Source organism: Equus asinus, chromosome 3, assembly GCF_041296235.1.
Source record: "Equus asinus isolate D_3611 breed Donkey chromosome 3, EquAss-T2T_v2, whole genome shotgun sequence".
NCBI lineage: Eukaryota > Metazoa > Chordata > Mammalia > Perissodactyla > Equidae > Equus > Equus asinus.
This window is the reverse complement of record NC_091792.1, coordinates 111,269,826-111,284,582: the sequence shown is the minus strand read 5'-3', so window position 1 is coordinate 111,284,582 and position 14,757 is coordinate 111,269,826. Positions and strand designations below refer to the sequence as shown.

Sequence of the window (14,757 nt, the reverse complement as noted above, 5' to 3'; positions counted from 1 at the left end):
TTTTTATAAAAGCTCTCAATAAAATGGGTATAGAAAGAAAGTACCTCAACATAATAAAGGCCATATATGACAAACCCACAGCCAACATCATATTCAATGGGGAAAAAACTGAAAGCCATTCCTCTGAGAACAGGAACAAGACAAGGGTGCCCACTCTCACCACTCTTATTCAACATAGTACTGGAGGTTTAGGCCGCAGCAATTAGGCAAGGAAAAGAAATAAAGGGTATCCACATTGGCAATGAAGAACTGAAATTCTTGCTGTTTGTATATGACATGATCTTATATATATATGTAGAAAACCCTAAATAATTCATCAGAAAACTACTGGAAATAATCAACAACTACAGCAAAGTTGCAGGGTACAAGATCAACTTAAAAAAATCAGTTGTATTTCTATACTCTAATGACAAACTAACAGAAAGAGAAGTCAAGAATACAATTTCATTTACAATCACAACAAAAAGAATAAAATATCTTGGAATAAATGTGACCAAGGAGGTGAAAGACCTATAGAATGAAAACTGCAAGAGATTATTTAAAGAAATCGATGACATAAAGAAATGGAAAGATATTCCATGCACATGGATTAGAAGAAAAAATATAGTTAAAATATCCATATTATCTAAAGTAATTTACAGATTCAATGCAATCCCAATCAGAATCCCAGTGATGTTCTTCTCAGAAATAGAACAATGAATCCTAAAATTCACATGGGGCAACCAAAGACCCCCAATAGCTAAAGCAATCCTGAGAAAAAAGAACAAAGCTAGAGATATCACAATCTCTGACTTCAAAATATACTACAAAGCTATAGTAATCAAAACAGCACGGTACTGGTACAAAAACAGACACACAGATCAGTGGAATGGAATTGAAAGCTCAGAAATAAAACCATACATCTATGAACAGCTAGTCTTCAACAAAGGAGCTTAGGACATACAATGGAGAAAGAAAAGGCTCTTCAATAAATGGTGTTGGGAAAACTGGACAGTCACATGCAAAAGAATGAAAGTAGACCATTATCTTACACCTACACAAAATTGAACTCAAAATGGATCAAAGACATGAAGGTAAGACATGAAACCATAAAACTCTTAGAAGAAAATATATGCAGTACATTCTTTGACAGTGGTCATGGGAGGATCTTTTCGAAGACCATGTCCACTCAGGCAAGGGAAACTAAAAAAAATAAATAAATAAACAAATGGGACTTCATCAGACTAACAAGCTTCTGAAAGGAAAAGGAAATCAGGGATAAAATGAAAAGACAACCCACCAAGTGGGAAAAAATATGTGTAAGTCATATTTCTGACAAGGAGTTAATCTCCAAAATATGTAAAGAACTCACACAACTCAACAACAAAGAAACAAACAAAAAATGGGCAGAGCATATGAACTGACATTTTTTCAAAGAAGATAAACAGATGGCCAAAATGCACATGAAAAGATGTTTAACATCACTAATCATCAGGGAAATGCACAACAAAACTACACTGAGATATCACCTTATATCCCTTAGAATGGCTATAATCACCAAGACAAAAACTAGGAAATGGAGAGGATGTGGAGAAAAGGGAAGCTTCATACACTGCTAGTGGGAATGCAAACTGATGCAACCACTATGGAAAACAGTATGGAGATTTCTCAAAAAATTAAAATAGAAATACCATATGATCCAGCTTTCCCACTACTGAGTATTTATCCAAAGGACTTGAAATCAACAATTCAAAGAGACTTATGCACCCCTATGTTCATTGCAGCATTATTCACAATAGCCAAGATGTGGAAGCAACCCAAGTGCCCAGCGACTGATGAATATATAAAGAAGATGTGGTGTATATATATATATATATATATATATATATATAATGGAATACTACTCAGCAATAAAAAATGATGCAATGGTACCATTCACAGCAACATGGCTAAACCTTGAGGGTATTACGTTAAGCAAAATAAGCCAGGCAGAGAAAGATAAACACCGTATGATTTCACTCATGTGGAAGATAAACTAACATGTCAACAAAGAGTAGAGATTACTGGTTACCAGAGAGGAAGGGGTTTGAGGGGGTTGACATTAAGGGGTAAAGGGGCACATTTATATGGTGACTGACAAATAATGATGTACAACTGAAAATTCAGTGTTATAAACCATTATGACTTCAATAAAATATAGAGGGATATTCTATGATAAAAATAAATGTACTCTCAAGCCACAAAAAGGCATAGAAAAACATGAAATGCATGTTGCTAAGCAAAGGAAGTCAATCTCAAAATGCTAAAACTGTGATTCCAGCTCATGTGTGACATTCTTGAAAAGGCAAAACTATAGGGACAGTAAAAGGATCAGTATTTGCCAGGGATTAGGGAGGAAGAGGGAGGAAAGGACCAAGGGCTGAAAAGGTGGAGCACAAGGGAGTTTTAGGACAGTGAATGTGTTCTGTATTATGCTGTAATGGTAAATACATATCATTATACATTTGTCAAAACCCATAGAACGTATAACAGAAAGGGTGAACTCAAATATAAGCTATGGCCTTTAGTTAATAATAATGTTTCAATATTGACTTACCAATTGTAACAAATGTGCCACACCAATGCAATATGCTAATAATAGTGGAAACAGGGTTAGAGGATATTGAGATGGTGTACAGGAACTCTCCATACTTTCTTCTTACTCTTCTGTAAACCCAAAATTTCTCTAAAACAATAAAGTCTGTGCATTTTAAAAAATCCACAACGCAAGAAAATTTACAAATAATTTAAAATAAAACCTTATGAAAACATAGAGGGATGACCATAGAGTCCATGATGAAATCAATGAATTCTCAAGCCTCTTTATTATTCCTTAGCCCCATTCTTAAAAATCACAATTACTGTTAAAATTATGCCCTAATGGGTTGAAGCCGAAAAAGTTTGAGAACCTCCGTTAAACTATTAACAAAAGGTGCTCTGGAGGAAAACAAATAGTTACTCAAATAAGCAGTGAAATTCAGAATGGAGGGCTACTATGCATATTTTACATCAATTAAGCCAGTCTGTATTTGGCTTGTTTGTTTTAGTTTCTGTTTAGAATTAAAGATCATTTCTGAAAAAACTGTTTTTAAAAAAAGCTTACAACTCTTTCCCTTAATTTTATTCAAAGTGAGACTGGAGTATAGGATCCCACATTTGGGTGTTGAGGTATGAAAACTTTTAACGTCTACTTACTTCATTGAATAGTCAAATGTCAAAGAGATAGCTAAGTGGTTGTTCCCTTTTAACTACTAAAATATTGCTTTCTAGCTACATCTGAAAGCAGTAATATGGAAGGTTTTTAATCAGCCGTCATCTTCTCTATATCTTTAGTGATTTAGGGATCACGTGGTGCATTCAAATACATTATCTTATTTATCCTAAAAACAACACTTCAAGATAGATGATAATAGCCATCTACTCCCACTTAACAAATAGAAAAGCTGAGATTCACAGAGGTCCCAAAAATAATAAAGTGAATTAAAGACATAGCTGAGAGTCAGGTTAATCCATCCTTTTAATTATCTATTTATCTAATCATATTTATTATATACGCACAATATAACAAGCGCAACTTATATATTTGAGCACCTATGTGCTATATATTTTTTGAATTCCTTATATAAACTATAAGTCAGGGCACCATCCAGAGCCTAGTCAAATCTCGGGAGACCTAACTGTTTGGAGAGCTCACCTCTAGTTTAAATAATCAGGGTCCTGGAAGACCTAGGTTTGAAATGGCCTCAGTCTCTTGACAACTGCATATCCTTAGGCAAGTCACTTACTCTTACTGAGCCTCATTTTCCTCAACTGCAAAAAGATTACTAAGCATCTCTTTTTGCATTGTCATCTTTAGTACTAAATGAATGTATATACATGACAGAGTATTTTTTTCATGGCAAGACAATTAGAAACAGTTATGTGATACCACATGTGCCAAATACAAAACACATGCTCTTCCCATTGGTGTCAAAAACTACTTGAATGACCTTGAGCAAATGCTGTCACCTCTTTGACACTTCTGTATATGTATAGAAAGAAGAGATAGAACTAGACAGCATTTCATCTACCACATTGCTCTAACACTCTGACTACTCATTCTGAAAATAACAATGCGGCCTCATACTCCAGGACGTCAGGACTTCTGTTTTCTTTCTTCACTGCTATGACCCTGGTGCCCAGAAGAGTGACTGGCACATGCAAAGTGCCAATACGTATCTATTGAATGAATGAATCCAGAAAATATGCACAAAATCAAACTTTACTGTAACATAATACTTCTAGATATATCCAGAATAAAAAAACAGAAGGAGAGTTCAAGTTACTACCGTGAGGTAGACACACCCACACCCACCCACACACACACACACACATACAGTCTATCTGATACACTGTGGCTAAAAAAGCACATGCTGAAGCCCAAATTCAAATGATAGGTCCTAACTAACGTGAAGCACTCAAACAAAACTAGGAAGAAACCATCTGAGCAAGTAACAATTAGAGAACTTTTTAAAAAACAAAGTTCCTCCTGAAACAAAAGAAAATCCTGATGCTTGTGCAATATTAAAAACATGACATGACTCCGCAGTAGTGTCAACATTATAGACTGGCAACTTAAATGATCGAAGGGTGTAAGGTGGAAAACCAAGTCAAACAGGAGAATTTGCTTCCTCTCTTAAAAGAACAGCCCTTACTCAGCTTTGGGCTGTTGAGGTCATAGGAGGCAGTTAGCTCCGGCTTTCTGAAACTTCCAACTGAATAGAAAAATTCAGATTTTACATGAAGGCCCCATTCTTTAAGTGCCGACAATAAATTCATATAGATATATGCAAAAAGAAACAAAAAACCTGATGGACTGGTGAATCTCTTAGTACGAGGAGAAAAGAAATGCAACAGAAGGTCAAAGAAAGAATGTTTACTGAGTACCAACCTTTGCCAAGCCCTACTCTTGGTCCCACTTTTTCATCCTCATGCAAACCTATATCTCAGTAATTTATACCCCATCTTACAAATTAAAAAAACAAAATGTTAGGGGCCAGCCCCATGGTGCAGCAGTTAAGTTTGCATGTTCTGTTTCTCAGCGGCCCAGGGTTCACCAGTTTGGATCCCGGGTGCAGACATGGCACCGCTTGGCAAAAGCCATACTGTGGTAGGCATCCCATGTATAAAGTAGAGAAAGATGGGCATGGATGTTAGCTCAGGGCCAGTCTTCCTCAGCAAAAAAAGAGGAGGATTGGCGGTAGTTAGCTCAGGGTTAATCTTCCTCAAAAGAAAAAAGTTATCTTTCCAAGAAATATTTATTATTCTATTATACATCAGAGCCAAGTTTTAGAAACACTGGATAGTGGTAAATAAGAGATAGCTACAAGAAGCCTAGGAGTTTATAAGCTTCGAAAAAGTTTTACAGGTGCAATGATTGTTTCTAGGAAGCGTATGGAATGCGTGCATAACTACAAGGGATGAGTAACAGCGTTTCTCCTGAGTACTTTCCCAATTCTTAGGTGCAGATTTGGTGAGCGTTTTTTATCAGTCTAAGAAATAAAATACTAAAATATTCATTCCTAAGGCCTGAAGTTCAGGAAAATGTTCTGAGAAAAGAATATTCTTCTTTACTTAGCATAATAAAGGCTTTCGGACTGGGAGAGCTGAGTCAGATCAAATCAAGACAGCCTTACAAGAGCAGTCTTCCAGGGAGCTAGCAGGTCAAATAATGACAATTCTCTGGGCTCAAGACTTTGAAGAACCTCCTACTTCACTCCGCCCCCATCAGTGCTTGCCAGACTGCTGGCTTTCATCATGATGGCAGATTTTTGGGTTTTCAAGGGAACCTCACATCTGGAGGGGCAAGGAAGGACATAGAGCACCTCAAAATGCCATAAAGCTAGCTGTTCTAACAAAATTCATCACTTTTCTTGAATAAATGTTCCCTGGATTGCTCCAAGACTTTGGTTAATTTCCAGAGTTCTAGACAGTTGATTCTGACAATGCTTTTCAGTTTTCTCATGGCTTTTATGGAGGAGGAAATTTTCAGAGGCCCTTACTCCACAATTTTTGCTGACATCCCTCTGAGGATCTATATTTCTCCTGGAATTAGATCACTTATCAAATCATAAATGGCACAGCCTACGAACAATATATTAAAAGTATATATACTTCTTATTAGAATTACTTGTACTTTGCACATTTTCTTTAAAATATAATTTAAAATTTTCCTTCATTTTGCATTTCAGTGACGTAACACAAAATATAACACCTAGATTCCACACACGTTCCTCATAGTTGGACAAGCTCAAATTCACTAAATTTCTCTAAATTAGCTTCTTTTTCTTCACTATTAACATCAGGCATAGATACATCAAAAGAGATATCACTCAAAAAATTACAAGAATTTTGAAAAAAATACTCAAAAAACCTGAACAAAATTGACACTATACTAACAATTAAAATAGAAAGAAAAACAAAGCATGAAGTGTTTGAATGATCGGAAAGTATTCATTCCTGATACAAAGGGATTATGTTTTTTATAAAGGAATCAATTGTGCTTTATACAGAAGTCATGCACAAAATTGAGTAATTTCCCTCAAAATTTCTAATTGCAGGAAGAATTGCATCAGATTTACCCTCACAGATACACTCTGTCAAACCTTGTCTGATAACTTCTGAACAGAAACAAGAGAAACACAAAACTAAATTCAAAGAGAATCTGATATATTTTCTCAGGCTTTTAAAAAATTAATTTCAACTCAATGTGTCAGCTATCTTCTCAGAAAGGGCAATTTAAAATATTTATGTAATAAATCATTGTTGCTATGTGAGAAAATGCAGACTACAAAATATATTCATAGGCCCTCATAAATGGATGTTAGTCAGCCATCTACTTGTATAGGGGTGATGATATGAAAGAAAGAAAAGAATGTGGGGGTGAGGGTGGGAGGAGAAAAATGAAAGAAAGTAAAAGAGAGGCAGACAGAGAACATACGCCATTATGTTGGCACTGGTTATCTGAGTGAGACAATTATTTTCTCATTTGGTTCATCTGATGTTCTAATATCTTAACAATCTACTAGTATTACTTTATCTATATTATACCTCTAAATGCAACCATAATTTTTAACACCCAAAAAGAAATACCAAGTTAATGAAAAAAGAGAAAACACATTGAGATTAGGATGTTAACATATAAATTACTATGAATTAGAACAACTAATACTACTTGTTTGCTTTCATAATGATAACTTTCTTAGTAAAGGACTGATTAACATACCTGATTTATTCATCAAATGGGAAAAACAATTAAAAGTTTTGGCTATATGGCTATTATAACCAGATTTATTATAATATGCAATTACTTAAACTGAAATTAATCTTCAAAGGCATATGAAATATTATTTGTGTGAATAACTTTCTAAATTAATTACATAAATACACTATATTATGAAGTTTTAAGTATTCAAATTGTTTAATTTTTTTCTTAAAGTGGAGGATTGAAAATATTATTTGTCTTTGTCACAGGTGGTTCCATAATGAATTTGGGTAGTTTTAGCTTAAAAATTAGAAAATAGATGATATTAAAGTTTTTATATAATAAAAATCTCTCAAAGTCTAAATTGTTTTTAATATAATACTCATGCAATGCAGTCAATATTTTCTGGTGATATAATGATTTTATGTCATGATATTTCACTTACACTTTCAGTTTCCATCTTAATACGGATGTGTTTTTAACTGAGCAAAAGATAGTGGAACACTTTTTAATATAATCTGTGTACTATTAGTTAGTTTAATTGGATTGTTAGTATTATAAATACATTAATATGTGTGTTGTTAAAAAACTGGCTTACCTAATTTTCAACCAAAAGACTATTTTTAATGTACACCAGTAAAATAATTTACTAATAAAAACAATTGTTGATTATAAAAATCTTCCAATGAAACATCTTTTCTGAAAATTTTCAGTGAAGAAAAAATTTAAGAATTGAAAGAAAGCCTTTGAAGGATGACTGACCTGATAATCTGAGAAATTTCTAATCTCAATGGAATTTAAATTAATTTCTTATGATATTTTTATTCCCTGATGTAGGGAATGAAGTACAAAATAAGTCAGTCCTAAGTGTTGGAATCAACACGGGTCATTCACATGTTAACTTTTATTTCCTATCCAATATAACTACAATAATGGCAAATCAGCAGCAAATCAAATGCTTTTTCTTTTTACATACATAAACCAATTCTAAAAGTTTGTGGGTTGTTTCAATCTGAAACTCTCCTGAATGCTGAAGGAAACTTCACATTACTTTACAGAGAAATTCTCAGAGAGGAAGATAAAATATTTGTTATTCGGTCATTGAAATCCCTTCCCTATTTGCTCCCTTCTCCAGGTCAGAGCTAATTTGAGGTCTCCTTCCTTCCCCCACCCACACATAGCCCTCCTCTTTTAACAACAAATATGTCCAGTGAATTTTCAATCATACACAACATTTAGCATGATGTCTACTTAGGCAGCTTAAGTTGTAGGGAAAATTTCATAAAGGCTTACCCCATTTTTCGGAAAAGCAATCCATCCCAGGTCGCCCATGACAGTACGTGAATCCAGTAAATTCACTGAAAGAGAAAGAACACAAAGCTGAGTGAAATATATAAAAAGCCACCACTATTTCACAGAGTTATTAAGAGTGCATATTGTTTACATAATGGAAATTAGATTAAGCATTTATTAAGATGAATACAAGGGTTACAATTTAAAGAAAACATTATTTGGATGCAAGAGGACAAGTGATTTTGAATAAACAGTTGGAGAACAATTACAGCAAAAACACGTAAACAAATCATCACCCTAAGTGCTTTCTGGTCAAACAAGAATAAAGGAAAAGAATTAATAATAAGGAAAAGAAAAAACTAAAGGTCCACAAAAAACTGTAGGGACCATGCTGCTTTTTTAAAGGCTCTAGGTCTTGGGATTAAGCTGCAGCCATAAAATTGTGGCTTAATGTACTATATTTTCTTCTGGAAAGCTGTTATAAAGCAATTAACAAATAATTTACATTAAACAGCAATAAACTATTCCCAAGCTTGTAACATTTTTTTGCAATAGCAACCGAAATCTGTAATCCAAATTGCAAGTTTAATTAAGAAATAAATCTAAACACCCTTAACCAAGCCAAGGAAATTATAGCAGCTCTCAGGATTGTTGCTATAGTTGTGTCCACTGCATTCCCAAAGGTATCTTCTACTACTTATATATAACCAAGCCTAAAATATGATTCTTACAGAACTATTAGCTACATTTTTGAAAGGCAGATCTCAATTCTGGCTTGATATCCTAAAGTATTTGGAAACTCCCAGGATGGAAGTCTGAATATTATTATTTCAAAAGGAAGACATGGAAAAGTATGTACACACACGTGCATGCACACATACAAACAAACACAGTATTTATTTTTCAGTACATTCACTTACTGTTCCCCTCAAATCAAACTAGCTTAAAGGGTGTTGTGTAGTCAAAATGATTTAGACCAGGATCATAAATCAATATCTTTCCCTCTTATGAGTCTATCTGGTACACCGTGCAGCTGAACCACTTTGCATGAGCATAGCATTTGGACCCAAAAGGGAAGCACTTGGGTTATCTCTCATCAGAGGTAGTGGAGCTTCTTTAAACCACATTCAAAAGCCAATACCTTGAAATGCCAACAGTTCTAAAAAAGATGATTCTAGGGGGCCAGCCCTGTAGCCAGGTGGTTAAACCTTTGCGGTTTAACCAGGTTCGCAGGTTCAGATCCTGGGTGTGGACCCACTCCACTTGTCAGCCATGCAGTGGAGGCATCTCACATACAAAGCAGAGGAAGACTGGTGCAGATGTTAGGTCAGGGTGAAACTTCCTAACACACACACACACAAAAAGATGGTTCTATCTGCAAGTGTAAGCCTGGGATACTACAGTATTAACAGATGATGGGCTGAGAAATGTATTATAATACTTCTATAAGAGAATATAAGATAAAGTTATTATCACTGAGGAAATCAAGATCAGAACTGAAATAAAAATTTTCTACACACTGTAGAAATTATGTGCATTTAACCCTTATTATCTGTCATTTTATTTCATATAACATATGCAAACATACATATCTTATAAACAAAGGTGTCTATAATATTAGTAATCTAAAGATAAATCAAAAACAAAACTTTTAGAAAACACACAGAAATATACTCAATACCACATATATATTTGCATGTTCGATATACATACATATATACATAAATTTGTGTGTCCAATGTACTTTGTTATTTCCCTCATTAAGTTCTGAGCTCTTTATCTATAAAAATGCATGCTTATAGAATGTTTGTATCATCTTGAGCCTACACACATCATATTGACTTTAGGGAATAATAAAATAAATAATTGGTGCAATAATTCCCTTTTTAAAAGAAATTGACCTAACTGAAAAAACCATTGTTTAAAACAGCAAAAACAAAAAAACAAATTAAAACTGTTCCCCTATCCACTGACCTTGCAAATCCTCCAGTCATTCCACTAAATCTAATTTTTCAATTACATCCGTACTTTTCTTTTTACTCTATTGTGGGCTTTCCTGGTTTCCATGGGAATAAGGCTACACTAAACTTAAATGTCCTTGTCCTCATTTTAGTTTTTCTGGGACACTAGGGCTGTGTCTAGACATGACTAAATACCAGGGGAGTGCAGAACCTAAATCGTTATGTTTATTCATCTTGATTCATTTGATTCGCCTTTGATATTGAGCAGCAGCATATCTGTGTAGACTAGATAAAGCAGAGCAAGTCAGCAAACTCAAGGCCTTCTACGATGACGGCAGTGAAATTGAACTTAATCCTGTGGTGGCAAACTGATGTGCATAGGAATTCTAAGAATTCATAACTAGCCTGCCATGAGAAACACAGCATTCCTTGTAGACCTCTTAATAATATGTGGATCTTGAAATCTTCTTTATTACCAACAGAATTCCAGATGTCTTTCTAAAGTTTAGTTAGTTTCACTTGAATTAACTTTAATCTAAATTACTATTTTTACTCTTTTTTGGCTTAAAATACCTATGTGTGTGAAAGTAAACGAGTGAACTCAAAATGCTATCGTGGCTGTTAATACAATTTATTGGGCGTCTTCAGTATTGGACTACATTACTAAACGTGTGAAAATAGCCACCATAGGAATGTATATTATCTCATGATTATCTTGTCAAAGGTTGTCTTCAGAAAAATAGATAAGTGGGTTTATAGGAAATACATGCGTCACTTCCCACTACTGTCAGAAGTTGCCTTCCTGATTTCATAAAATTCACAATGCAAAGTAGATATTTATATATACCATTAGAGTATTGGAAATTGAAGGAAAATTAGATGTTTTAGGCAATTACTTGCAGACTTCTATATTGTAATTTTGTTCATATAATGCAGAGAAAATTGAGATTTGATGCCCCAGGGGAAATAGCCAAAATGATATATACAGATAGACAGATATATATCTATATGTGTAACTTACATATAGATATCCAAGTCTAGATCTATATAGATCTTTAGAGAAAGAGAGAGCTTTCTTTTACCTCCCAGTTTTGCACATGCCTCGTTAGCTTTCTCAAATGCCCTTCCCCCTTTCTGAACTGCTAACTCCTCATTTCTCCTACAAAACAAATTTCAGGAACTGCCTTCTCCAGGAAGCCATATCTGATTCTCCTTTTCCTTAATTTATGTAAGGTATTATTACTGAATATTCTAATAACACCCAATTCTTATCTCCAAAACACTGAGTACACAAAATTGTGTTTTTCCCCTAAAAGAACACTACATTTGACTAATGCCTATGACCCTAGCCTGAGCTCAAAACAGCTAAATCACTGTTTGTCTTACGAATGAATTGTTTAGTCAGTGGGCAGATCAGGGGGGCATGTGTGAATCAACATACACTTGTGGTTCTCCACATGGACATATGCTAAATTCTGAAGACATCTTTGATTGTCAAAAGTGGAAGGTAGGGGCAGTATTTGCTACTGGTATCTCATTTGAAGAAGCCAGATATATGACCAAACATCCTTCAATGCACACCAAAACTTCCCCCACCCCCCAGGAAATGATTATCTGGCTCAAATTTCACTAATGTCCAAGCTGAGAAACCCTGGTATATACCTACGATGCTAATAGAAAATCTCTACTTCCAAAATTTTTGTATAGTGCATCAGTAGCATGAGCTTCATTAACAGAAGTTAGCATATTTGGAGGCATTCCTTATGGATCAAAATACTACTTCTATTTAAAGAAATAGAAGTAACAAAATTTGAAGTCTTATTTTGGGAAAAATGGAGTATTCTTATTCCCCAACACCTCTAAATTATTTTTCACATAACCAATATAACTATTATTACAGCTGTTCTTATTTGTGCTCTAATAATTTCTTAACATTCATGATGGCATGTATGAAAAAGCACTATGCCACTGATATTATTAATACTTCCATTTCCGCCACTACTTAAGCCAGTTACACAAAAAACAGAAGTTTAGACATAGGGTATATATAAATGTGAGTTTTCAGAAGCTCATTTTCCAATTTCACTATCAAATTTATTAAAAGTGGGGATTGGCATAATGGAGCACAGTCACTAAGTATCTTCTGTGCTACAATTACAGTAATTAAATTGTTCTCAACAGTATATATGCTTGTTGTAAATTGCAATGAATACACAATGAATATTGATCTTCATTGTACAACTTAATTAAAACTTGTCCAGGAGAAGTCACTAATGAATATAATTAGAGGAAATGTTTGATACCACAGTTACGCTGGAAGACGTTAATTAGATATCAGAAATTTTTTGAAAAATGTTGTTATTCTGTTATTTATATTTTAAAATAAAGTCACGCCATTAAACTGAGAGACAGCCTTCAAGGTCATTTTTCCCTCAGCCATTGTATAATTACAATGAAGATGGGCATATTGGTTGGTATTCTAATCAGTAATTAAGAAGATTGATTCTCCAAGAGAAATAACTCTACAGGGGTCAATGAGTATGTAGTCTGTTGCAAATTCCTAAAGTTAGTATAGGAAAAAAAAAGACTGACACAGGAAATTGTTAAGAAGTAAAAATCAGTTAACTCTCTGTCCAACCAAACAGCAGATTATAATAGAAACTAATTCAAACTCATCTTAAATATGCTTCAATTTTAATACTACACTCTAATAATTTTAATTCTTTCTTGAACAAACAGAGGGAAGCTTTTAAAGAATTTACTTTTAGAAAAGCCAGAGGGTTGCTAACTCATTCTTTTTGTTGGGATTCAAGCGAGGCAAGGAGAGGACAGAATGAATAAAATAGAATATGCATAAGAAGACTCGTAAATCCTCAACTTTACAGATCCTAACAAATGTTAATTCGAGTTAATAACACAAATATGCTTTTCAATGATTATAACTTTCGAATATTCATAACTTGCTGTGTATCACTTTGACTCTGCTGCTTCCTCCTTAACATCATGCTCATATTAGTCATAAAAAGCAGAAAAATTTTATTGGATTCTCCAGGAAAAAGATGCGTTTTGAGCCTTTGAAGAGTCAAAAGACAGCTCAAAGATCCTCCATTCCACCATCAGCAGTGGGCAAGTCTTGAGAGAATTTGTGACCCTTGATGACATGAAGGGAAAGTAGAGCCAGCGTATTCTTACTCTTACTATTATTTCTGTTTTTCCCATGATCTTTGCATTAAGAAACAAACACAACTATAACGGTAGTTGGATCTCCCCCACAGTGTGAAGACAGAATAATTTGAATTAGCAGCAGAGGATGGAATTCTCTTCCTCTAAAGGCATTGAATCAAAGTCCCATTGCATACAGTAGAATTTTGATGGATGCTTGCCTATTGATTTCCATTTAACAATATCAGAAAAGATACTGGATTCAGTTACAGCACACATTCAACTAATTTGTGAGAACAAACCCCAGATATACAGCTGTCCAGCCTCTCTCCATGGTCCCATTCTGTGCAGATGTGATTTCTTGCTTCCAGGCTAAATTTTATAATTTGACAACTGCTGCAGGGAACAAAGAACAGTTGATAAAATGAGTGCAAGGAAAGAGGACATGTGTTTCCCATTGGAAAACTCAATTTGTAAATTTAGTAAAAATTATGTTATAGGTTTAGGGGGTTACATAGATTTCTGGCATCCCTTTCCTTGAAGGCAAGAATCTATAACTGATTGTATTTCCATAGACAATAAGTAGGAGAGTATTCATTTATTTTCCAATTCTGAGCAACCTGTCTATATAATCATTTTTAGAAAGAAGAAATAAAAATGTGGGGAAAGGAACTTATTCAATGCTTACTACGTATCAGGCACTCTAAGAGGCAACTTATATATGTTTTTTCATTTAATCATCTCAACAAACCTATAGGCTCAAAAGAACACTGAAAGCTTGCAGCTCCATTCAAACCCCCAGCAGGGAAATCAAGGAGGAAAACTGGGAGCAGTATCTGAGGCCTGCATGACAGAACATGAGCTCTGCTTATGGCGTCCCACAACCAAGTCCCTCCCTTACTTAGAGCCTGGACATTACACACCTTGATTACAGTCACCTATCTCCCTGGATATCCAAAGGCCATGAACTAAACCCTAATCATGAATGGATCTACTTTATTTTTATAAGAGCCATGGCTGCTGAACACTGCTTGAGAAAAAACACAACAAAGGAGATTGATTCTATTATAAATTAACAGT

The 14,757-nt window shown here is 34.5% G+C and overlaps 1 protein-coding gene across 12 annotated transcripts in view; it reads right to left on the bottom strand.

The window, feature by feature from the left end:
* The window catches only part of EPHA5 (EPH receptor A5), a 326,925-nt gene that overhangs the window by 291,259 nt on the left and 20,909 nt on the right, over window positions 1–14,757 (bottom strand). For all 12 annotated transcript variants that reach the window (XR_011502213.1, XR_011502214.1, XM_044766079.2 and 9 more), the window contains exon 2: window positions 8,555–8,619. Coding sequence is in view for 10 of the 12 variants with exons in the window: in XM_044766079.2 (XP_044622014.1) it covers window positions 8,555–8,619 (65 nt within the window). In the remaining 2 variants the exon portion in view is untranslated. The remainder of the gene's footprint in view (window positions 1–8,554; window positions 8,620–14,757) is intronic.